The sequence below is a fragment of the Lissotriton vulgaris genome, chromosome 2_2, assembly GCF_964263255.1.
Source record: "Lissotriton vulgaris chromosome 2_2, aLisVul1.2, whole genome shotgun sequence".
Classification (NCBI taxonomy): domain Eukaryota; kingdom Metazoa; phylum Chordata; class Amphibia; order Caudata; family Salamandridae; genus Lissotriton; species Lissotriton vulgaris.
The window spans coordinates 315929873-315956169 of NC_141688.1; the positions used below are offsets into that span (position 1 = coordinate 315929873).

Here is a 26297-nt window from a genome sequence, read left to right on the forward strand (position 1 = left end):
TCTAGGTATGGAAAGACATGGACGTGCTGGCGACGGAGATGCGCTGCTACAGTCGCTAGGCATTTGGTGAAAACTCTTGGTGCCGTGGTGACCCCGAACGGCAGGACTCTGAACTGGTAATGCTGGTCCAAGATCTTGAATCTGAGATACTTTCTGTGTGAAGGATGCAGGGGAATATGGAAATAGGCATCCTTCAGATCCAGCGTTGCTAGGAAGTCCCCCCGTTGAAGCAGGGGAAGCACCTGCTGCAATGTGAGCATATGGAAGTGCTCTGAGTTGATGTACCAGTTCAGGGGCCTGAGGTCCAGGATCGGCCTGAGTGATCCGTCCTTTTTGGGGATTAGAAAATACAGGGAGTAAACCCCTGTTCCCCGTTCTTGCAATGGAACGAGCTCTATCGCCCCTTTTTGCAGCATGATTAGGACTTCTTGCTGCAACAAGGTCAAGTGCTCGTCGGACATAGCACGGCCTCTTGGCGGTATGTCCGGTGGAATGGACGTAAGTTCTAGACAGTACCCGTACTGGATAAGAGACCTCACCCACCTGTCCGTGGTGATGGACCTCCACGCCGGCAGGAACTGCTGTAGTCTCCCCCCGACAGGTGTTGTGTGATCGGGGGGAAGTGACAAGACGTCACTGCTTGTTGGAGGCGGTGGACCTGGAGGCATTGTTTCCACGTCCTCTGCCTTTGATATTATTGCCTCTGTAGCCACCCCTGCCCTTGTTGTTGTTATACGAGGACTGGGTGTTACCCTTGTAGTATTGCGTGGGCTGGGATGCCTGGCCTCTTGAGGTGCCTCTTGAATTGGGGCGGCGAAAGGAACCACCCCGAAACTGCTGACTTTGTAAAGCCCCCATAGACTTGGCAGTTTCGGTATCTTTCTTCATTTTTTCTAGGGAGGCATCCACCTCAGGGCCGAACAGATGGTCAGGATTCACCGTTTGACCCAGTAATGTGGTTTGTATGTCGGGCTTGAACCCTGAGCATCTCCCCCGCCTCCTTGTATTGGTCAGGCAAGTGTTGTAGGATGGCCTCTAATGTGTCATAATGGGCCCTATCATAACGTGCAAGCAGGGCTTGGGTGTTAGAGATCCTCCAGATGTTTGCTGCCTGTGCAGCAATGCGTTTGCCTGATGCCTCAAAGATCTTTGACTCTTTGTCTGGGGGAGGAGCATCACCAGTAGTCTGCGAATTCGCCCTCTTTCGAGCGTTGGACACCACCAGGGAGTCCAATGGCAAATGTCCCTTAATATACGTGGGATCCGTGGGCGCCGCCTTATACTTCCTGTCGATGCGAGGATTGACCACCCGCGCCCGGGTGGGCTCCTTGAATACCTCCTGTGCATGCTTCAGCACCCCTTTGAGCATAGGTAGCGTCTTGACTTGCTTTTCGGCTACCGAGAAGGTGTCGACTAAGAAGTCCGCATCCACAGGGTCTGAGTGCAGTTCGACGTCATGGTTCGCTGCAGCTCTCTCTATTAAGGCATTAAACGCCGCCGAGTCCTCCGTCGGGGACGTCTTCGCGGCGAAAAGTTGAGTGTCCTGGCCTGACTGCAGGTCGTCCGTGTCGCCTCCTGCCGTCCAGGGCACCTGCTCCTCTTCCGGATCCGAGTACGCAGGATAGTTGTACTCGTCGTCCTCCACGTCCACATCAGGCACTGGGGAATGGGCCGGCGAGCGTTCCATGGCTTGTGGAGACAGAGGTTCCATCAGAGCCGAAGAGTCCGCAGAGTACTTTTTGCTCTTAAGTGGAATCCTAAAAGGTTCCAATGGCGGCTCCGACGTAATTTTTCGTTTGAGGAGCGACAATTTTCCGGTGTTGGCGTCGATGGTCACCTCTCGACGTTCCTCCACCGCGAGCGGTTGGAGCCGAAGCTTCGACACCACCAAGGCAGCTTTCGGCGTCAATACTTCCTGAGAATGTCCGCCCTGCTTAGGCGCGAAGGCCTTCGGCGCCGACTTGGGAGGAAGGGTAAAACGGATGGGCGTTTGTTTCTTGGCAGGCTTCGGCGTGGGCCTAGGCACGACAGTGTCCTGGCTGGGAACCACAGTGGACTGTTGGATCCGCTTCAAGGATTCTCCCACCTTCTTTGTAAGGGACGCCGAGGGCTGAACCGTCTCGAGCGCCTCTTCGTCTCCGAGAGCCCGGTCGCCGGCAGGCCTCTTTTTCGGTGCCGACGCCCCTTGGCCTGTCGCACCGTCGGCGTGACGCTTCTTCGAAGCCGTCTTCGGGTCCGCGACCCCTTTCGGTGCCGACGCAGCCGCGTCGGAAGTCTTCACCTTCGGTGCCGACCCAGAGGACTTCGGGTCGGCCATTTTGGCGCGGCTCTTGTGGTCGGCCATCTTGGCGTGGCTCTTGTGGTCGGCCATTTTGGGTTTCGTGGAAGTTGACGCCTCCAGAACCTTCTTCACCAACGCCAGTTTCGGTTTCGGTTTCGCATCCGAGGGTGCGGGACCGGTTGGCTTCACTTTCGTTTTCTTGCTAGAAATGTCCGTGACCGGGCCCGGAGGCGGGGACGTAGGACTTATAGTAAGATCTCGGGTAAGGCCCGAAGGCGATCCCTCGACCTGGGCCGTATGACGGGGGGAAACCCCGGAGTCCGGTTGGGGATGCTCTTCCTCCGAGCTATCTCCCATCGTGGCACAAATCAGTTCGTCGTCCCCTACCTCACCGGAGACTTCGTCGCAGGCCTCCTCGTCCGCGTCGTAGGTCTCTTCCTCGGACGCGGGGCCAGAGTCCGACTCCTGTACGTCGTCCTCCTCCTCGATCGATTCCTGAAAGATGTCATCAGGTGGGGGTGCCGAAGCCGACAACTGTGCCTGGAGTCGATTAGCCCGGCGAATCTTCAAAGTTTTCTTACTCCTAAACTTTGAACACGCCATGCAGGTGTCTTCACGGTGATCCGGTGACAAGCATGTGTTGCACACGGGGTGCACGTCGAGGTGCGAATATTTCGAGTGACATAGCGGACACTTCTTGAATGGAGTCCGCTCCATAGCAAATGCGGTAGTGTAGGCCCGTCCGCGTCGAAGCACGTGGAAGGGCAGTAGGAGATTGGAGCTGAGAGTCAGTAAGAGAACCCGAACGCAACTATACCGACGCCCAGCCTAAAGACCTTTTGGTCTCAAGTATATCGAACAACTATCGGTTCCGAAGGAGGGAACCGAAAACACATCCGAACCCTATGGCGGAAAAAAACAATCTGGGGATGGAGGCGATGCCCATGCGCACTGTAGTCCAGGGGAGGAGCCACCTATCTCGTGATACTTCGAAGACTCTTCCAGGACAACAATGTGCAATCATCCGGACCCAACACTAGGTGGCGGACTATGCACAGATATGAATTCAGCAGCCCACATGCCTCGAACAAATTGTAACAAGCATTGGCAAAGCCGACGTGTCGCGCTATTGGCTTTGCCAAAGCTCTTGGCCGATGTTGCTTAGCAACGGAAAAATGAAAAATACAATGCTTCTTTCCAAGTGATGCTGCACTATTGCACGTGTGTCTTCATGTATGAGGACATATAAATCATGCCGATGCGGCAGCCACACAGTGATGACACACGCGTGCATGCATCACGACTTGATACCGCAGAGGCTGTTTATTTTCATTTTCATTTGCTGTTCCAAGATAGCCGACACCCCTCTTGGGGTGGCAATATAAATAAGAGTGCATGACAGCGCCTTATTAAGAAAGGAGTGGCCATGAAGCAAACTGCAGCTGCAGGGCCCTCCAAAAAACAGAAGGGAAGGAAACAAGGAGTGCTCTGCCAGTGATTTTGCAGGAGCCGGCAGCACTCTCCCTCTCTGAGCTGCCGGGCCCAGGGCTGCCTGGTTTTATTCCTCTCCTGCCTGTGTCTCATCCCGTACCCGGCATCGCAGCAGCTGCCAAGGCGGTGAGCCTCCGGACAGGCGGACGAGGAGGCGGGCGAGTGACACATTAAGCACGGCGCACGGGGGCGGGATGGGGGTGACGGACTGAGAGCCACAGTCGCTTTGTTAAAAGTGTGCACCCGTGTTATTCATACATCATTCTATGCGTTCTGGGTATAACTGAAAAGTAAAACATAAACGTGCCCGCTGATACAATAAACAAGGACGGCTGGGTGCACACCAGGCAGCAATGGAAACAAGCACTGAGGGGGAGAGGTCGGCGGCAGTGAAGGTGCCTGCGAGAGGCTCATGTGGCGTCGCAAAAGTGAAAGCAGGAGCGCGAGAACAGACGCTGCTGACGCCGCCGTACATGCTCACAGCTCATGCCAGCAGCAAACGCGCGCTCACAAGGCCAAATCCGAGACGGAAAATGCGCGCTTCCGACTCGTGTCCACATATTGTAAGCATATAGGTATACTAAAGTATACAAGAGGTCCATCGCTACGCTCGACCTAAAAACAAGCAATAGCAGCCAAATCACATTAGAGCTGAAATATGCTGTGAAGAATTTCCACCATACATGTATAATAAGCATTAGAAACATGAGAAACAACCCCAAAGATTGTTTAGAAATTGTTTTAATGCTCAGAAAGCAGTAGAAATTCTCATAACTCACTGGAAGCATAGGAAGCTCCCAGGCTGCATTGCAAACACACAGTCTAAAAAGACTGAAAAGCTAACCTGTAGCTGAATAGCAATAAACTGACACTGTGCCTTTAACCACATGCGCGCTCGGGGTATTCTAGATCTATGCTGAGATTTTCAAAAACCCATGTTACATGACGAGCTGGTCTCGTCATCAGCGTGCGAGGAGGCTACACCATGACGAGCCCAGCTCGTCATGAGCCTGGAAGGGGTTAAGGCACTCATGACCCCCAGTATCCCATCATGCCCCAGGGGTGACAGTTAGGTCAGTTGTTCTTTTCGGAGACTGAAAACAAACCCAATAACACATAGGTTAACAATATCTCCTTATTAAAGAGTATCCTTTGCCCGGGGAGGCGGGAGGGTTGCTTATGACTTTGATGAGGATACCCCTGGAAGAGAACTAGGATTACAGGTAAGTAACTAATCCTTCTCTTCCAGGGGATCCTCATCAATAGTCATAAGCATTAGAATAGAGTAGCGAGCCTCTCCTCATCCCTGCGGGCAAAGGAATGATAAGACTGTAATCTCATCAATAAATCTGAGTAGACGATAGACTACCCAAACAGATTCCTCAAAGAGGCTTGCCCTACTTGAGTATCGGCCCTGGAATCCGATTAGAGACAGTAATGTCTCGTAAAGGTATGAACTGATTTCCAGGTTGCTGCCTTGCATATTTCCGACATTGGGATGTCATGCAAGAAAGCTACTGTAGCAGCCTTCCCTCTAGTGGAATGCGCTTTTGGAGACATCAACAAAGGTTTGCCTGCTAGCTGATAGGCCAACTTAATGCAAGAGACAATCCATCTGGAGATGGACCTCTTGGCCGCTGGAAAACCTGTTCTCATTGAGCCATAGTTCACAAACAGTTGGTTCGTTTTCCTAATCCCTTTAGTCTTTTCCAAATAAAACTTAAGCACTCTCTTAAGAGCTAAGGAGTGAAGTGACCGCTCGGCTGGGGTCGTAGGATTTGGAAAAAAGGAAGGGAGGGAAATAGACTGATTTATATGAAAATCAGAGATGACCTTAGGCAAGAAAGATGGGTGAGCCCTTAGGACTACTCTGTTGTGGTGGAATACAGTATATGGTTCCTTCGCACAGAGCGCTTGTATCTCACTTACTCTGCGCGCAGAGGTAATCGCCACCAAAAAAGCTGCCTTCCAAGAGAGATGTTGTAAGGAAGCCTTGTGGATGGGCTCGAAAGGTGGAGACATTAACCTTGATAGAACTAGGTTCAATTCCCACGGGGGAGAGGATTTCGCACAGGGGGATACACTTTCTTCAACCCCTGGAGGAAGTCCTTGACCACTGGAACCTGAAAGAAAGACATCTGATCAGGTGATTTTCTGTATGCTACAATAGCTGACAAATGCACTCTAATTGAAGCGTACTTTAAACCAGCAGTTGCGAGGGAAAGGAGGTATGGTAAGATGACGTCCTCCTGCCCCTTAGTCGGATCCAAATGATGATCTCTACACCACAAGTAAAACCTTTTCCACTTGAAAGCATAGGACGCTCTCGTGGACGGTCTCTTAGCCTCCTTTAAAATGTTCATGCATTCGGAAGGCAAGTTCAAATGTCCATATTGCAGGACCTCAGGAGCCATGCTGTTAGGTTCAATGATGGGAGGTTGGGATGCATTATCCTCCCGTTCATCTTGCTCAACAGGTCCGGCCTGCAAGGGAGCCGTTTGTGTGGACACACAGACCGATGTAGAAGGTCCGGATACCACCACTGCCGAGGCCAATCCGGAGCAATCAGGATCATTTCCATGTTCGACCTGAGGAGCTTGGAAACTACTCTCGGAATCAGCGCTAGGGGAGGAAACGTGTATGCGAACATCCCTGCCCAATCCAACAGTAGAGCGTTCCCCTGCGTCCCTGGCCTGTGGAACCTGGACGCGAAGGCGTGGCATTTGGTGTTTTCGTCGTCTGCAAACAAGTCTATGGATGGACGACCCCAGCAACGAAAAAGCTCTTCTACTACTTCGTCGCTTAGCACCCAGTCTGGCTGATCATCGAAGTGCCTGCTGAGCGCATCTGCCTTGACGTTCAACTCGCCTGGAAGGTGCACTGCCACTACTGTGAGACCTCGAGAGAGGAGCCAATGCCAGATTGTCTGAGCCTCTCGAGATAGTGGGCGAGATCTTGTGCCTCCTTGTTTGTTCAGATAGAACATGGTGGTCGTATTGTCCGTCTGAATCAGGACTGAGTTGGATGTGATCGCTGGTAGGAAAGCTTTGAGAGCCAGGAAAACCGCTCTGAGTTCCAGCATGTTGATGTGGTATGTCTGTTCCTGCGCAGACCACTGGCCTTGAATCTGAAGCGGACCCATGTGCGCTCCCCAGCCTTGCAGGGAGGCATCCGTCACTATAGACTGGGAAGGAATGGGTTGGTGAAACGGCACCCCCACCATCACATTCTTTCTCCGAGTCCACCATCTGATGGTCTCTTTTGTCGCCTGGGAAAGATTGATTCGATCTTCCCAGCGTCCTGTCGCTTGGTCCCACTGATCCTCCAGAGCCTGTTGTAGAGGACGCATTCTCAGCCTGGCGTTTGGGATGAGAAAAATGCAGGACGCCATGGAACCCAGTAGAGATGCTACTTGTCGGGCTGTTGGAAGCCGAGACTCTAGCAGAATTCCACATTTCAGTTTCATGGAAAAAAGTCTCTCCTCCGAAGGAAACGCTTTTCCCAAGCTTGTGTCTAGAACGGAGCCTAGGTAGTGGATGGACTGTGTAGGCCGCTGGACTGACTTCCCCAGGTTCACATGGAGGCCGAGTCTGTGTAGCTGGTGCAGGCACAGTTGCAGATTGTGCGTTACTTGTACCGGAGATGGACCTTTTAGGAGCCAGTCGTTCAGGTATGGGTAAATGAAGAGACCCTTCTTGTGAAGGAAAGCCGCCACCACTGCCATGCATTTGGTGAAGACTCGTGGTGCGGACTTGAGACCGAAGGGTAACACCTTGTACTGGTAGTGTTTGTTCCCTACGACAAACCTTAGGTACTTGCGATGTTGTTGCGCAATCGGGATGTGAAAGTACGCATCTTGCAGATCCACCGAACACATCCAATCTCCGGCTTGAAGATGTGGACATATTTGGTGAAGCGCTAACATGCGGAACTTTTCCTTGACAATGACTTTGTTTAATAGTCGTAGGTCGAGTATAGGTCTGAACTTGTCCTCCTGATCTTTTTTGGGGACAAGGAAATATCTGGAGTAAACTCCTTTTCCTCTTAGAGCGAGAGGAACCTCTTCTATCGCTCTTTTTTGCAGCCGGATTTTCACCTCTCGTCGGAGCAAGCTTAGCTGGTGAGGGCAAGAGCTCTTTGGAGGGATGCTCTTTGGAAGAGCACGGAAACGTATCCTGTATCCATTGCGCAGTATACTCAGCACCCACTGATCTTTTGTGATGCTGACCCACTCTGCCAGGTGTTGTGAAGCACTTCCTCCCACTGGAGTGGGCAACGGCGTCAGAGGAAGCCTCTGTTCAGGCCTTTCCACCTCTTGTGGTGTTGGAGGACTGTTGGTGACCTCCTCTACCTCTGCTGGGATTGCCACGAAACTGGGGTTTCCCTTGAGTTTTATTTTGGGACCACTGAGGGGTTTGAACCCTCTGTTGAGCCCCTCTCCCCCTGTTGGTCTTGAAGCGGCGCTTGAATTCCTTTTTCTTCTCCAAGCCCACCGCCTTCACCGTATCCAGCTCAGTCTTCATTCGGGTCATCTCTTCATCCGCATGTTCTCCGAAGAGAGCGGAACCCGAAAAGGGAAGATTCAGAATCCGATGCTGAGCATCCGGTTTCAGACCTGTAAGGCGCAAGCAGGCCGATCTTCTGGCACAAACTCCATGGGAATAGGAGTGAGCCGAAAGCACCGCCCCATCCGCGGCCGTGCTTATCATCTGATTCGCCACCAGACACCCCTCTGTAACAGTTTCTTCAAAGTCCTGCTGGTCCTCTTTTGGCAGCTTGGCTTTGAATCTTTCCTTCGAGTCCCATAAAGCTCTGTCATATCGTCCCAGAAGCGCAGCTGCACTAGCGACCTTAAGAGTGGAAGCAGCAGAGTTGCAAACCTTTCGACCCCAGGAGTCTTGAGTTTTGCTGTCCTTATCTGGCGGGACTGAAGAGGAACCAGCAACCGCATGTGTCTTCCTCGCCGCTGCCACAATCACAGAGTCTGCTGGAGGGTCAGATTTTACAAACACCGGGTCATAGGCTGCCGGTTTGTACTTCTTCTGAATGCGGCCCGGTACTGCTCTGATTGCTGCTGGGGTTAGGAAAACCTCCTTGACAGGGTCCATAATCCCCGGGACTAAAGGCAGCAGAGGTCTGGAGATGGCCTTTTTGTGTAAAGTTTCAAAAATGACTGTCGTTGTTACTTGAGGGACAGACATCTCGATGTTCAGTTTAAGCGCACCTCTTTGCAGCACATCCAGATACGTGCCAATGTCATCCACTGGGGAGGACCTGGACGTAGGACTGTCCGTCAACGTCGGGGAGTAGTCCCTCTTTGACGATCTGGTAGAAGAGGTTGAAGAAGTAGACGGAGTACATCGACGTCTACGGTGAGCGCTGAGTCTCCGCTCCCATGACCTTCTTGAACGCTCCTCCCGTCTAGGGGAGCGAGATCTGATCCGATCTTTCGTCCGAGGTTCCTTTCTAGGAGATCGGGATGTTCTGGGGGATCTGGCTGGTGATCTCACGGGCAATTTGCCCCTAGGAGAGCGAGACCTTATCCGACCTTCCATTCGATGTTCCCCTCTAGGAGATCGGGATCTTCTGGGTGCTTTGGTGGGTAGTCTCACAGGGGATTTGCGCCTGGGTGGGCTACGCTTGTCCATCTCCTCCACCACATCTTGGAGAGGAGACCTGTGGTGTGGGCTGTCATATTCCTGCATACGCTTGGTAGCCCCAGCATCTCGCCAATGGTCCAAAGATCTGTACCATCTAGGTGACAGCCTGATTCGTTCGGCCGATGGATCTGGTCGACGCTCAGGAGTTCTGTGTACAGGGCTTCTGGACCTTGAATGTTCAGTTGAGGAGCCAGAGGACCGATAAGATGAATGATGAGACGCAGATTCCGTCACCATGATTGCATCTGAATGCCTCGACGTCGAGCGTTCTTTTCTCGTCGTCGAACGCCTTCGGGGAGTCGGAGGATCAAACAATCTCGACCCAGAATGTCCATGAGAGAATCTGTAGTCTCTCGACGTTGAGCGGCGATGAGTAGCCGTCGACGGAGCCCTCTGCCTCGACGTCGAACGGCAATGACCGGCCGTCGACGGAACTCTCTGCCTCGACGTCGAACGACGATGTCCTGTCGTCGACGGAAGCTTCTCTCTCGACGTCGAACGACACTGTCCTGTCGTCGACGGATCCTTCTGCCTCGACGTCAAACAGCGATGGTCGGCCGTCGACGGAGATCTCTGCCTCGACGTCGAAAGCCTGTGCGACGACAGCGGAGGGGTATTGGGCACCCTCGACGCCGAGCGCTGATGCTGCACTGACGGAGACTGCTTCCTCGACGCCGATCGACGAGCTACTGTCGACGGCGGAGGGGTCTTGGTCCTCGACGCCGATCGCCGCTTCTTGGGCGACGGCGAAGGGGTCACACTTCTCGACGCCGGTCGTCGCCTGGTTGACGACGGCGAAGTGACCTCCCTCGACACCGGTCGTCGCCTGGTTGACGAAGGCGGAGGGGTAATGGATCTCGAGGCCGACCGTCGCCCGGTTGACGGTGTAGCCTTCCTCGACGCCGATCGTCGCCCGGTTGACGACGGCGGAGGGGATTTCGACGTCGTCGACGTACCTGGTCTTCTCCTCGACGGCGAGCCCGCCGTCGACGGTAGTTTTGAAGAGGAAAACTTCTCCTGTGGTTTTTCTTTCAGCGCCGAGCCCGACGCTGAAGTTGAAGGGTATGAAGACTTCTTTCTTGAAGATGTATGAGTCTTCTTGGAGCCCTTCTTCACTGGAGATCTTCCTCTTGAAGCCCTGTGAGCCAGGCCATAAATTCGAATCCTTTCCCTGTCCTTGAGAGTTCTTCCTGACAGGTTCTCACAATGTGGACAGGTGCCTGGATCATGGTCTTCAGGCAGACAAAGGATACAGACGTCGTGGTTGTCTGATTTTGCCTTCTAGTTTCCACAAGACTTGCATTTATCAAAGAGTGAAGGCATTCTCAGAGGAAAATGTTCACTAAACTGCTGAAAACAAGCAGTATCTTACTTGACTAGATGTTAAATGTCGAAGTAAGAGTAAAAGTTGTCAAAAAAGAAGTATTTTTCTGTCAAAAACCAGAAAAATAGTGGAGCTGTGTAACCAGGGTCCTTCACTGAAGGAGCCGGAAAGAACAACTGACCTAACTGTCACCCCTGGGGCATGATGGGATACTGGGGGTCATGAATGCCTTAAAGGCACGGTGTCAGTTTATTGCTATTCAGCTACAGGTTAGCTTTTCAGTCTTTTTAGACTGTGTGTTTGCAATGCAGCCTGGGAGCTTCCTATGCTTCCAGTGAGTTATGAGAATTTCTACTGCTCTCTGAGCATTAAAACAATTTCTAAACAATCTTTGGGGTTGTTTCTCATGTTTCTAATGCTTATTATACATGTATGGTGGAAATTCTTCACAGCATATTTCAGCTCTAATGTGATTTGGCTGCTATTGTATATATATATATATATATATATATATATATATATATATATATATATATATATATATATATATATATATATATATATATATATATATATATATATATATATATATATATATATATATATATATATATATATATATGTGGGGCACATATAATATAGTGTTTCCGGGGTCCCGCGCATGGGCGGGAATATTTTAATGCTTATGACTATTGATGAGGATCCCCTGGAAGAAAAGGATTGGTACATGCGGTTTGCTCGGTCCCAAGCTACTGGACGGCTTATCTTTTTTCTTTGGAGCCGAGCCCAGAGGCGGGGCTTCTGAAGTGTGTTTTCAGTCGCGACTGGGGCCAGCAGGCAAAATCTCTTGACCATTGCCTTTGGTTTTGTTGGCGGGGTTGGGGTAGGGGCAGTAGTACTCACTCTTTGACCAGGAGGGACGGGGTCGTCTGAGTCTTCTGCCTCTGACACGATTTGGAGATCTTCGGACTCTACTGGCAGCATCCCAGGGCACACTCAGTCAAAGTACATCAAAGTACATCAGCAGTTCAGCAAAAAGAGGGAGCAACCATGCAGAAAGAGCGCTCTTTGTCACAGGTCATCAACGTTGTCATCACTGAAAATGGTCTTGCTGCTGATGGGGCCGTCATAGTCGACGAAGGTCTGATGGTCACCGGAGCAGTCATTGACGAGGATGGTCCACAGGTGACAATGGGAATATCGGAGTAGACTAGAATCATAGAATAGCTTAGCGTTTGCCCTTCCTGGAGCATTTTCAAAGAAAAATTTTGGTTTTTTCCTGTGAAGAGGTAGCTGAAGGTGCTTTTGGCTGCAAGACTAACTCATTTCCTTTTTCACGCTTCTCACCTTTGTTGGAAGAGCTTGGTCGAGTACTTTTTGCAGAATCATCCCCAGATGAGAGGGCATTGCCCTTAGATGGAGGGTACTTCTTTTTCTGCACTAGATACAGTGCCAACCTTCTGTCCCTGTCCAGAGAAAAGCATTGTGCACAGGACAAAGGCAATACATACAATGTTCATGTATATCATTAGCATCGATTCTTCGGACCATAGGTAGGGTAGGATTCGAAATTAGTTTTTCTCTGTTTCACTCATGACAGCAGTTGTTGGGAGAGATCTTATTGTCCCAGAAAACGGAGGGTATCCAGAAAATTTACCATATACACAACTGACAGTACTTTATAAACTGAAGGCAGTGCTGGTTCAACTACAGGGTAGACCAGAAAAAGTAATAGAATATGGCCACTGAGGGGTAGAAATAGAGCTCTACTTGAGAAGCACCTCAGGCGTGCAGTAGAAATCTGAGCTATGGCGCGCTCTATTGGACGTAGAAGAGCTCAGCACTTTTATTTCACTGGCTGAAGATTGCATAGTTTCAAATGAGGATGCGCCACTAAACAAGCAATTTAGTTGAATCCTAATGCCATTGACACAGTATTTGCTGCTTTTCAACATTAATGGGAATTGCCTGCCTCGCACACCTGGGGGCCAAAGCTGGGACTGACCTTCTCATGCAACTCTGGATTGCCTCTACGCTATGGCAATTCAAGAAAGGACTACAGACTGGCTGTTAGAATGAACAGAGCACCACGAAGCAGCGAGCAACTCCAGCGCCTTGAGACGCTCACGGGTGATATGCAGCGCTTTATAAACCCTCGATTGACTGATACAACAGGGAATGACTGAGCATGTGAAAATATAAAAGATCTAATGTTGGAGAACAACATCTGCACAGGGGATGGTGCAGAAATACATCTACAGCAGGGATAGTGCAGAAGGAGATACCAGAGGGGTGCCAGGAAGAACGACTCCAGAGGGGATAGTGCAGGAGGGGCCGCTGAGGTGTGACCGTAACACCTGTCCAGGGGATGGCGCAGAACAGGGGGCACCAGAGGGGTGACAGGAAGAAGGACTCAAGAGGGGATAGTGCAGGAGGGGCCGCTGAGGTGCGACCGTACCACCTGTCCAGGGGATGGTGCAGAAGGGGGGGGCACCAGGGGGGTGACAGGAAGTAGGACTCAAGAGGGGATAGTGCAGGAGGGGCCGCTGAGGTGTGACCGTACCACCTGTCCAGGGGATGGCGCAGAAGGGGGGGCACCAGAGGGGTGACAGGAAGGACTCAAGAGGGGATAGTGCAGGAGGGGCCGCTGAGGTGTGACCCTAACACCTGTCCAGGGGATGGCGCAGAAGGGGGGGGCACCAGAGGGGTGACAGGAAGAAGGACTCAAGAGGGATAGTGCAGGAGGGGCCGCTGAGGTGTGACCGTACCACCTGTCCAGGGGATGGCGCAGAACAGGGGGCACCAGAGGGGTGACAGGAAGAACGACTCAAGTGGGGATAGTGCAGGAGGGGCCGCTGAGGTGTGACCGTAACACCTGTCCAGGGGATGGCGCAGAACAGGGGGCACCAGAGGGGTGACAGGAAGAAGGACTCAAGGGGGGATAGTGCAGGAGGGGCCGCTGAGGTGTGACCCTAACACCTGTCCAGGGGATGGCGCAGAAGGGGGGGGCACCAGAGGGGTGCCAGGATGAACGACTCAAGAGGGGATAGTGCAGGAGGGGCCGCTGAGGTGTCACCCTAACACCTGTCCAGGGGATGGCGCAGAAGGGGGGGGGGCACCAGAGGGGTGCCAGGAAAAACGACTCAAGAGGGGATAGTGCAGAGGGGCCGCTGAGGTGTGACCTTACCACCTGTCCAGGGGATGGTGCAGAAGGAGACACCAGAGGGGTGCCAGGAAGAACGACTCAAGAGGGGATAGTGCAGGAGGGGCCGCTGAGGTGTGACCATACCACCTGTCCAGGGGATGGCGCAGAACAGGGGGCACCAGAGGGGTGATAGGAAGAACGACTCAAGAGGGGATAGTGCAGAGGGGCCGCTGAGGTGTGACCGTACCACCTGTCCAGGGGATGGTGCAGAAGGAGACACCAGAGGGGTGACAGGAAGAAGGACTCAAGAGGGGATGGTGCAGGAGGGGCCGCTGAGGTGTGACCGTAACACCTGTCCAGAAGATGGCACAGAACGGGGGGGCACCAGAGGGGTGCCCGGAAGAACGACTCAAGAGAGGATAGTGCAGGAGGGGCCGCTGAGGTGTGACCCTAACACCTGTCCAAGGGATGGCGCAGAAGGGGAGGGCACCAGAGGGGTGACAGGAAGAACGACTCAAGAGGGGATAGTGCAGGAGGGGCCGCTGAGGTGTGACCGCAACACCTGTCCAGGGGATGGTGCAGAAGGGGGGGGGGGGACCAGGGGGGTGACAGGAAGAACGACTCAAGAGGGGATAGTGCAGGAGGGGCCGCTGAGGTGTGACCGTACCACCTGTCCAGGGGATGGCGCAGAACAGGGGGCACCAGAGGGGTGACAGGAAGAACGACTCAAGTGGGGATAGTGCAGGAGGGGCCGCTGAGGTGTGACCCTAACACCTGTCCAGGGGATGGCGCAGAAGGGGGGGGTGACAGGAAGAAGGACTCAAGAGGGGATAGTGCAGGAGGGGCTGCTGAGGTGTGACCCTAACACCTGTCCAGGGGATGGCGCAGAAGGGGGGGGGGCACCAGAGGTGTGACAGGAAGGACTCAAGAGGGGATAGTGCAGGAGGGGCCGCTGAGGTGTGACCGTAACACCTGTCCAGGGGATGGCGCAGAAGGGGGGGGCACCAGAGGGGTGACAGGAAGAACGACTCAAGAGGGGATAGTGCAGGAGGGGCCGCTGAGGTGTGACCGTACCACCTGTCCAGGGGATGGCGCAGAACAGGGGGCACCAGAGGGGTGACAGGAAGAACGACTCAAGTGGGGATAGTGCAGGAGGGGCCGCTGAGGTGTGACCGTACCACCTGTCCAGGGGATGGCGCAGAACAGGGGGCACCAGAGGGGTGACAGGAAGAACGACTCAAGTGGGGATAGTGCAGGAGGGGCCGCTGAGGTGTGACCGTAACACCTGTCCAGGGGATGGCGCAGAAGGGGGGGCACCAGAGGGGTGACAGGAAGGACTCAAGAGGGGATAGTGCAGGAGGGGCCGCTGAGGTGTGACCGTAACACCTGTCCAGGGGATGGCGCAGAAGGGGGGGGCACCAGAGGGGTGACAGGAAGAACGACTCAAGAGGGGATAGTGCAGGAGGGGCCGCTGAGGTGTGACCGTACCACCTGTCCAGGGGATGGCGCAGAACAGGGGGCACCAGAGGGGTGACAGGAAGAACGACTCAAGAGGGGATAGTGCAGGAGGGGCCGCTGAGGTGTGACCGTACCACCTGTCCAGGGGATGGTGCAGAAGGAGACACCAGAGGGGTGCCAGGAAGAACGACTCCAGAGGGGATAGTGCAGGAGGGGCCGCTGAGGTGTGACCGTACCACCTGTCCAGGGGATGGTGCAGAACAGGGGGCACCAGAGGGGTGACAGGAAGAACGACTCAAGTGGGGATAGTGCAGGAGGGGCCGCTGAGGTGTGACCCTAACACCTGTCCAGGGGATGGTGCAGAAGGAGACACCAGAGGGGTGCCAGGAAGAACGACTCCAGAGGGGATAGTGCAGGAGGGGCCGCTGAGGTGTGACCGTACCACCTGTCCAGGGTATGGCACAGAAGGGGGGGGAGGGGGCACCAGGGGGGTGACAGGAAGAAGGACTCAAGAGGGGATAGTGCAGGAGGGGCCGCTGAGGTGTGACCCTAACACCTGTCCAGGGGATGGCGCAGAAGGAGGGGGCACCAGGGGGTGACAGGAAGAACGACTCAAGAGGGGATAGTGCAGGAGGGGCCGCTGAGGTGTGACCGTAACACCTGTCCAGGGGATGGCGCAGAAGGGGGGGGGCAGCAGATGGATAACTGGAGAAGCAACCCTGGAGGAGACGGAGTGATCGATGTATACCTCTTCAATGGCTGGGAGAGAAGGTTGCCATAGGAGTAATATAAACAGCGCCTTCCTAAAAGGCAAAACACATAGCTGTTGGTGACAGCTTGTCCTACCTAGGCACAAAACGGCCAAGCGAGGGTGCAGACATCCGGGCATTCCTGGGGATTCGGTGGCGTGACCGGTCTCCATTGTCCCTAAAAGATTAAAAAATACCTGGTTAGACAGCAGGAAAGAGATGCTTCTACTTTATTCCACTTAAATGAGTAACTTCAGAGACAGAGGGCACCAACTAAAAGCTGACTGAATACCAGAATACTAGTGGAAGAGGAAGAAGGGGGTGAAAATGATGAGGAAAAATGAAGTAGAAGGGACAAGCAAGAAACAGTAAAAAAAAAAAAAGAGCGCAAAAAGGAAAAAGAGAAATACAACAACAGGAGACAAGAGAGGGGAAAGACATGCAAAGAGAAATTACTGACAGAAGAGGTATGGGAAAGAGGAGTATGGGTAAACAAATAAGATTAAAAAAAGAGTTCAGAAAATAACAGGGATTGATACTAAAAAAAATGATGAAACGGCAGGTAAAAGATGGGAACAGTTTGTTAGAAAAAACTGCAGAAACAAAAGCAACATAAAAGGAGAATGGTGAAAGAAAAAAACAGACAAGATATACAGAATCAGTTACACAGAAAAACACATGTAGAAGCAGGAGGCGGAGAATCAGGAAAGGAGAAAGAAAAGTAAGGAGGAGAGGGAGACAGGAGAGGAAGAGAACAGGACAGCTGCAGAAGAGGTATTGGCAGTCTCACGTATTTATTTTGTGTTTTATAGAGCGTGAACTTGACCCGTGAGGGTATCAGAGCGCTTTACAGGATTGACAAGTAGAATACAACGGACTTGGGAGGGGTGGATACATTTGGGTTCAAAACAGGTGGAAACATCTGGGATAAAAACAGGTGGAAACATCTGGGATAAAAACAGATAGACACATTTACAAGAAACCGACGGTCTCAAATCCCGGGAGGGACGCCGAGAGGTGCTGGGAACTGGGAAGATATTGTCCGGACACCGTGGAGAAGCCATAGCAGAGGGTAGCAGAAAGTCGCTGAGGTGATTGTAATGCAAGCATTAGGAGAGGAATGTGCCCATTAGGAAAGATTTGGGCTCCGTTTTAAAGCGTGCCAGAGAAGGAATTCTTCTAATGGCGGGCGGGAGCGAGTTCCATATTCTTGGTGTATGGAACCTATCGGCTTTGACAATGCATTAGTGGTGCTGCACAGCAACCCTGTGTGCAGAGCAAATTAAAGAGTAGAAAAGACGCCGATGACACGGTTCCGATGTTTTTCATTTCATTCACCTACCAAAGTTGGATGGGGTAAAAAAAAAAAAGTTTCACAAAAACCTTTACTTATGTGCATGGGGGAAATAGCAGTAACATGGAGAGCGAGTGGGGGGAGCACCATGGAATGCATAGGTGGGGTAGAAACACAGAGGGCGAGTGTGGGGCAAAGCAACAAAGAGGGCACCAGGGGGGAAAGAAACATGGAGGGTGGGGCAAATTAACATATACTATTGGGGAAAGAGAAGCACGTGACCGAGGGCAACAAAGAGCGTGAGCAAGGGAGAGAGAAGTACATTAGGGAGACAGCTGGAAAACACATGCACTCTCATGGAGTGCTTAACAAAAACAGAGCCTGAAAGACAGCACTGGAAGTGCACAAGTAATGAGGGCATACTGCAGGGGAGCAACAAACACAAGAGAAAGAAGGAAAGCCCACACTAGCGAACTAATAAGCAAGCAAACAAACAAACAAGAGTGACAAAGCAAACCAACAGGAAGCAAAGGTTCTAAACCCAACATAAGCACACAATAGTCTTTGCGCCGGAGTCAAAGCAGGAGACAAATGGAAAGAGGGGAGAGAAGGGGATGGTGAATCACAAGTGAAGGCAGATACAGAAGAGGTATAAAAATAAAGTGAGCCCAACAAGGCTAAGAAACGGAAAAGACAAAAAAGGACAGACAGGAGAGGTGTTAAGAGACAGACAGACTGGACAATCTGAAAAACCAAGAGCAGAGACAGGAAGGAAAGACAAACAGGCGAGGTAAAGGAGTGGCATAAACAGGACGGGAAATACACGAAAGGGGTGAAGAAACAGAAGGTAAGACAGGAGAGAAATGGAAAACGAGGAATGAAAGGCAGGAGACGGCATAAGAACAGCATAAATACATAAAAATACGCAAAAGGCGTAAATACGTAAGCGCGCCATCTTTTCCAGGCCAAAAAAACATTCTTTGTAATATCGTTTACAATATGAAATCGAGCAGGATTGTGCACTTCGGTAGCCCATATTAAAGTGAAAAGTAACATAAGGAAATTAACGAGCGATTAGGGCTCTAGAACAATTGGAACAGCACAGTGGAGATTTGGAAAGGATTCTAAGCAGAAAAGAAGAGGAATCCTTTATGAATGACACTTCCAGCTGTTGGTCTGAAGGAAAGACATGAGCAGAGTTCTGCACCCTGGCTGCACCACAGTCCAGAGTGGGATCGTTCATTCATCAATGCACGAAGACTAAGATGGGGAGCGCCTCCTGAGTGAGGTGTACACCAGGCCTACTCCACCTTCTACATAAACCCTCTTCTACGTGGCTGGTGATCCTCAGGCGGCCAGTAACTGGAGTTAAAGGCTGTCTTGGGATTACCAGTGAGAGGGGGGGCTTCACACTCCAATGTGCCCCTCACTCCACTAGCAGATGGTGTACCACACTCGCACTGCACCCAGGAGCATAAGTAGTATGCTGTAGCACACTCGCACTCCACTCACAAGCATGAGTGGTGTGCTCTAGCGCACTTGCACTCCACTCAGAAGCATAAGTGGTGTGCTTTAGCACACTCGTAGTCTACTCAGAAGCATACGTGGTGTGCTCTAGCACACTCGTAGTCCACTCAGAAGCATGAGTGGTATGATCTAGCACACTCACACTCCACTCAGAAGCATGAGTGGTGTGCTCTAGCACACTCGCACTCCACTCAGAAGCATGAGTGGTATGCTCTAGGACACTCGCACTACACTCAGAAGCATGAGTGGTATGCTCTAGGACACTCGCACTCCACTCAGAAGCATGAGTGGTATGCTCTAGCACACTCGTAGTCTACTCAGAAGCATAAGTGATGTGCTCTATCACACTCGTGGTCTACACAGAAGCATGAGTGGTGTGCTCTAGCACACTTGTAGTCTACTCAGAAGCATAAGTGATGTGCTCTAGCTCACTCGTGGTCTACACAGAAGCATGAGTGGTGTGGTCAGGAACACCTGTGGTCTACTCAGAAACATGAGTGGTGTGCTCTAACACACTTGTGGTCTACTCATTGGCATAAGTGGTGTGCTCTAGCACACTCTTGGTCTACTCAGAAGCATGAGTGGTGTGCTCCAGCACACCTGTGATATAGATATAAGCATGCGTGGTGTGCTCCAGCACATTCGTGGTCTACTCAGATGCATGAGTGGTGTGCTCCAGCACACATGTGAAAGCATGAGTGGTATGCTCTAGCACACTCGCACTCCACTCAGAAGCATAAGTGGTATGCTCTAGCACACTCGCACTCCACTCAGAAGCATGAGTGGTATGCTCTAGCACACTCGCACTCCACTCAGAAGCATGAGTGGTATGCTCTAGCACACTCGCACTCCACTCAGAAGCATGAGTGGTATGCTCTAGCACACTCGCACTCCACTCAGAAGCATGAGTGGTATGCTCTAGAACACTCGCACTCCACTCAGAAGCATGAGTGATATGCTCTAGCACACTCGTCGTCTACTCTTAAGCATGAGTGGTATGCTCTAGCACACTCGTCGTCTACTCTTAAGCATGAGTGGTGTGCTCTAGCACACTCGTAGTCTACGCAGAAGCATAAGTGATGTGCTCTAGCACACTGGTGGTCTATACAGAAGCATGAGTGGTGTGCTCCAGCACACCTGTGGTCTACTCATAAGCATGAGTGGTGTGCTCTAGCACACTTGTGGTCTACACAGACACATGAGTGGTGTGCTCTAGCACACTTGTGGTCTACTCAGAAACATGAGTGGTGTGCTCTAGCACACTCGTGGTCTACTCAGAAGTATGAGTGGTGTGCTCTAGCACACTCGCACTCCACTCAGAAGCATGAGTGGTATGCTCTAGCACACTCGTGGTCTACTCAAGCATAAGTGGTGTGCTCTAGCACACTTATGGCTTAATCAGAAGCATGAGTGGTATGCTCTAGCACACTCGCACTCCACTCAGAAGCATGAGTGGTATGCTCTGGCGCACTTGCACTCCACTCAGAAGCATAAGTGGTGTGCTCTAGCACACTTGTAGTCTACACAGAAGCATGAGTGGTATGCTCTAGCACACTCGCACTCCACTCAGAAGCATGAGTGGTATGCTCTAGCGCACTTGCACTCCACTCAGAAGCATAAGTGGTGTGCTCTAGCACACTTGTAGTCTACACAGAAGCATGAATGGTATGCTCTAGCACACTCGCACTCCACTCAGAAGCATGAGTGGTATGCTCTAGCACACTCGCACTCCACTCAGAAGCATGAGTGGTATGCTCTAGCACACTTGTAGTCTACACAGAAGCATAAGTGATGTGCTTTAGCACACTCGTGGTCTACAAAGAAGCATGAATGGTGTGCTCTAGCACACTTGTGGTCTACTCAGAAACATGAGTGGTGTGCTCTAGCACACTTGTGGTCTACTCAGAAACATGAGTGGTGTGCTCTAGCACACTTGTGGTCTACTCAGAAGCATGAGTGGTGTGCTCCAGCACACCTGTGATATAGATATAAGCATGAGTGGTGTGCTCTAGCACATTCGTGGTCTACTCAGAAGCATAAGTGGTGTGTGTGAGAAGTTGGCCTGATATATAATGTTCACTATTCTAGTGAGCACTTTGTATCAGTCCAAACAACCCTTATGGTGATTGGTTGTAAGTCAACCTTATAGACCAGCTATCCTAGTAGCGTGGATACGAGCAGTCTTCGGGCTAAACTCTAGAGGGCGTGTTAAGCCAGCTGTTATACCATTACATATACCCCTTGAACACCCAGTGAAAGGACACCACACAAGTGTTATGAAAATAAACAGTGTATTTATTTAGATCACAACAGCCCTGTACTCTTTATGAGGACAGGGTACTAAGCACACAACAAAACTCTTATAAAAATACTTCAAGTTGCAAAATTTACACAAATGCCCGAGGGGCACGGAAAACCATATACTCTGAAAGTGGAATGCGAAATTACTAGCAGGTAAGTACTGTACTAATAGGCTTTGGAATCGCTAGGACTACGTTACTGAACCTTCAGATTACTAGTAGGAGGCCTAGGGGACTCGGGTGCAGAGTGTGCACTCTCACGCGGGATGCGGGACAAAGTCTATGGGAGCTAGTAAAGACAAAGTTAGTGTTCTCGGGCGAACCCGACTAGGTAGATCGAAAACGACAGTGGATCCTGACCCTTGGATAGTGAGGCTATGCTGGGGCACCGAAATGCCGAAGTTACCTAGCCCAGGGGCTGCAGCTGCATAGGTCTCAAAAGACGTCGGGAATCCTCGTAGACGAACCAGGAGCCTGAAGAAAGAAGTTGCTGGCAGGCGACCAGTGAAGAGAGTTCGAGTGATTCAAGCCTGGATCGAAGATGGATGACACCTGAAAGCAGAGGGGACCAAGTTCGTGACTACTAGCCAGTAGTCAGGTGGCACCAGGAGGGCACCGGATGGTAGTCACCTCGACTAGGTGTGTGGGCGACGCTCTGCTCTGCAGATCTCACGGACCAGGAGGCGTTGTCGGCGACCAGGATGGAGGTGCGAGCTGTCCCACGATGGATGAAGCTGTCGACGTCGCTGGACCCAGGATTGGGGCAACAAGTCTTGGCAAATTCAAGCACACGCGGTGGACCTAAAATGGCGTCTGGAGTGGACCAGGAGGGTCCGGGGTGCTCCTCTTTTGGAAGGGAGCAAGGGCCAGTCTGGAGCAACCAGACCAGCAGCAGTGATGTCGTCGGGCGTCGTTCAGAAGGCCACAAGCCAGCGGGCTAGTAGCCAAACAACGCGGTGAGCAGCAAAAAGCAGAAGGGCCCCACGCAGATCGTGGCGATGCTGGGAGGCTGGACTTCGGTGCTGGAGCTGCTCAGGATCGGGGCTTCTCGGACCCCAAAGCACTCACCAGAGGATCCCTCGGCGGTCGTGCTGGTTAGAAGTCGTGCAGTTCTGATGATGGCCGGTCCCTCGAGGTCTCGTCGCACCTACGGTTCTCAGCTTAGCTGTAGAGGTAGGTAGAGGTCAGAGGTGCCAGGGAAGCCGGGTCTCGTCGTGCTGGTCGGTCGGATTCCTGAGGAAGGACGTGCAGCAAACCGCAGAGTTCTTAGATGGTGCCTGCGGAGGCAGGGTGACTACTCCTTAGCCACAAGGGAGAAATCTTGAGAAGTAGAGAGTTCCTTTCGTAGAAAGTAGTTTCTTGGTTCAAAGATTATCTAATTTGGAAGGGTCCCCGCTCCTGCCTTTATCCTAAAGAAAGGGGTGGGTACGCGACTAGGTCCTGCCCTAGGGGTGGGACCAGGAAGGGGGGTGGTTACACCCCTCTCCCATGCGGGACTTTCCCCAGGCCAGGGGCTGGTGTGCCCCTGGAACTGGTTCTAGCCGGCAGATGCGTAGTGAGCACCGGGGTGCCACTTGCAGTCACCTTCCTGTAAAGCCCTGCCTACCCAGGATACACAAAACCCTGTCTGGGATGGTGCTAGCACCGCCCCTGACAGGAAACCCTTTGTCCAAGCTCTCCTCGCTGGAAGGACTCCCAGCAGCAGGAGGTCAGACTCGTGTCTGTGGTGGCAGCATCCATTTTGTGGAGCTGAGGCTTCAGTTAACTTTAACCGGGGTTCAAAGTTACATACATGTCGTGTCCCTCTAGAAGGGTGGAATGCTAACCCCGTCGCCAGAATTGGCGAGGGGTTAGTATTCCAATTCGTATGACACCTTACTCGACATGTTTTGATAAAGCAATACCAAAGATAGCATTTAACCGCGAGGATTATAATGGACTTAAGAGTATATGGTATGCGTTATCATGGAACAGCTATTAGGACTTGGTTCCGCAAGCTGCAAACGGGCTCAGCTCATGCCAGAGCACCATTTCACATGATTCCAAGCACTCTGCCTTCAGGATTGTCAAGGCCTGCCATAGGAGTGACTGATAGGAATCTGTGTGTCCATTTTTAGGGTTAGATATAGGTATACTATATCTAAAGCAAAGGGTGATTACACCACCTTGCCCCAGCTGTCATGCAGCCAGTTGTGTCAGATATAGATGGCCAACCAGTGGTGGCATAATACTTGCTTCAGCCCCTGGTAGGCCCTGGGTACACCTATGCCCTGAGTTACAGGGTCTGATAAGGTGGCCCAGTACCAATTGGAAATATACCTAAGGTACATGGAATCCATTTTAGAGAGAGAGCAGTAGGCCTGGGGTCCTGATTGGCAGGGCCCCAGGCCAACTAAGTCGGAAAACCAGCAAAACACCAGGCAAAAAAGTTGGGGGTAACCATAGTCAGGTATCTACCTTCCTACAGTGTGCTCTAGCACACTCGTGGTCTACAAAGAAGCATGAGTGGTGTGCTCCAGCACACATGTGAAAGCATGAGTGGTATGCTCTAGCACACTCGCACTCCACTCAGAAGCATGAGTGGTATGCTCTAGCACACTCGCACTCCACTCAGAAGAATGAGTGGTGTCTCCAGCACACTCGTCGTCTACTCTTAAGCATGAGTGATGTGCTCTAGCAATCAATCAATCAATCAATCAATCAATCAATCAATCAAAGCATTTATATAGCGCACCACTCACCCGGGGGGTCTCAAGGCGCTGGAGGGGGGGGGGGGGGGGGGGGGGGCTATCCGCTACTGCTCGAACAGCCAGGTCTTGAGCTGCTTCCTGAAGGCGAGGTGGTCCTGGGTCAGGCGGAGGTGGGTCGGGGGGGGGAGTTCCAGGTCTTGGCGGCGAGGTAGGAGAAGGACCTTCCCCCTGTGGTGGCTCTTCGGATGCGGGGGACGGCAGCGAGGGCGTGGCCGGTCGATCGAAGCTGGCGTTTGGGAGCGTAGAAGTTGAGGCAGTTGTTGAGGTATCCTGGGCCTTCGTTGTATAGGGCTTTGTGTGCGTGGGTGAGGAGGCGGAAGGTGATTCTCTTGTTGACCGGGAGCCAGTGCAGGTCTTTCAGGTGTCTGGAGATGTGGTTGCGACAGGGGATGTCCATGATGAGTCGTGCTGAGGCGTTCTGGATCCGCTGGAGTTTCTTCTGGAGTTTGGGGGTGGTTCCGGCGTAGAGGGCGTTGCCGTAGTCCAGACGGCTGGTGACGAGGGCCTGGGTGACCGTCTTCCTTGTCTTGGTGGGGATCCACCGGAAGATCTTACGTAGCATGCGCAGGATGTTGAAGCACGACGAGGAGACGGCGTTGACTTGTCCGGTCATGGAGAGGGAGGAGTCCAGGATGAAGCCCAGGTTGCGTGCGTGGTCTGTTGGTTTGAGTGCGTTGCCTAGGGCGGAGGGCCACCAGGAGTCGTCCCAGGCAGAGGGTGAAGACCCCAGGATAAGGACTTCCGTCTTGTCAGAGTTCAGTTTCAGGCGGCTGTTCATCCATTTGGCTACCTCTTTCATCCCTTCGTGAAGGTTGGCTTTGGCGGGGTCGTTGGTGAGGGAGAGGATCAGTTGGGTGTCGTCGGCGTAGGAGATGATGTTGAGGTTGTGCTGGCGTGCGATGGCTGCGAGGGGGCTCATGTAGACGTTGAAGAGGGTTGGGCTGAGCGAGGAGCCTTGAGGGACGCCGCAGATGACTTCGGTGGCTTCTGATCTGAACAGGGGGAGGCGGATTCTGTGTCCTTCCGGCGAGGAAGGATATGATCCATTCCAATGCCTACTCCTGGATTCCGACGATGCTGAGGCGCTGCACTAGGGTGCGGTGGCAGACAGTGCCGAAGGCCGCGGAGAGGTCTAGGAGGATGAGGGCCGCTGTTTCTCCGTTGTCGAGCAGGGCTCGGATGTCATCGGTCACTGCGATCAGGGCGGTCTCGGTGCTGTGGTTGGCCCGGAAGCCAGACTGCGAGGGGTCGAGGGATCCGTTAGTCTTGAGGAAGGCGGCCAGCTGCTTGTTGACGGTCTTCTCGATGACTTTTGCAGGAAACAGGAGCAGCGAGATGGGGCGGTAATTCTTGAGGACGGTGGGGTCGGCTGATGGCTTCTTTAGTAAAGCGCTGAGTTCGGCGTGCTTCCAGCTCTCCGGGAAGGTGGCGGTGTCGAAGGAGGTGGTGTTGATGTCCCGTAGGTGGGGTGCGATGACAGCATCTGCTTTGTTGAAGAGGTGGTGAGGGCAGGGGTCGGTCGGAGATCCGGAGTGGATGGAGTTCATCGTGCGGACGGTCTCTTCGGTGCTGACCGGGGTCCAGGCGTGGAGGGTGGTGGTGGGGGGCGATGGTTCGATCGTGGCGTGCGTCGGTTGAGTGCAGAAGCTGTTGTGTATGTCCGGGATCTTGTTGTGGTAGTAGGAGGCGAGGGAGTTGTGCAGAGGTCTTGCGAAGGGGTGATGTCGTTGTTTCCGGCGTTGGGGTTGGAGAGCTCTTTAACGATGTTGAAGAGCTCCTTGCTATTGTGTGCGTTGTTGTCCAGTCGTTCCTTGAATGCAGTTTTCTTGGTGGCGTGGATCAGTTGGTGGTGTTTTCGGGTGGCGAGCTTGAGGGCAGTCATGTTGTCCGGTGTTGGGTCTCTGCGCCAGGTTTTCTCGAGTGCTCTGCAGTTCTTCTTGGAGCTCTTGAGTTCGTCGTTAAACCATGGGGCTTTCTTGCTGCTGGGTCTGCTCGGCGGGGTCTTCAAAGGGGCGAGGTCGTCTGCGCAGTCGCTGATCCACTTCGTGAGGTTGGTGGCCGCTTGGCTGGGGTTCGTTGTGCTGGTGGGAGGGTTCTTGCTCAGGGAAGTAGCGAGCTGGTCGGCAGTGATCTTGTTCCAGCTTCTGTGTGCAGCCTGTTGCAGGTGATGGTGGATCGTGGTCCTTCTGAAGCTGAAGTGGACGCAGCTGTGGTCCGTCCAGTGGAGTCCGGTGGCGTGGCTGAAGGCGATGTCCTTGCTGGATGAGAAGACCGGGTCGAGTGTGCGTCCGGCGTAGTGGGTGGGGGTGGTCACCAGC

At 52.5% G+C, this 26297-nt stretch overlaps 1 protein-coding gene across 1 annotated transcript in view; it reads right to left on the reverse strand.

Moving 5' to 3' along the window:
• AMBRA1 (autophagy and beclin 1 regulator 1) overlaps nt 1-26297 on the reverse strand; it is a 962358-nt gene that overhangs the window by 556471 nt on the left and 379590 nt on the right. The window contains exon 10 of the mRNA XM_086959655.1: nt 16206-16286. Coding sequence (XP_086815781.1) covers nt 16206-16286 — 81 coding nt within the window. The remainder of the gene's footprint in view (nt 1-16205; nt 16287-26297) is intronic.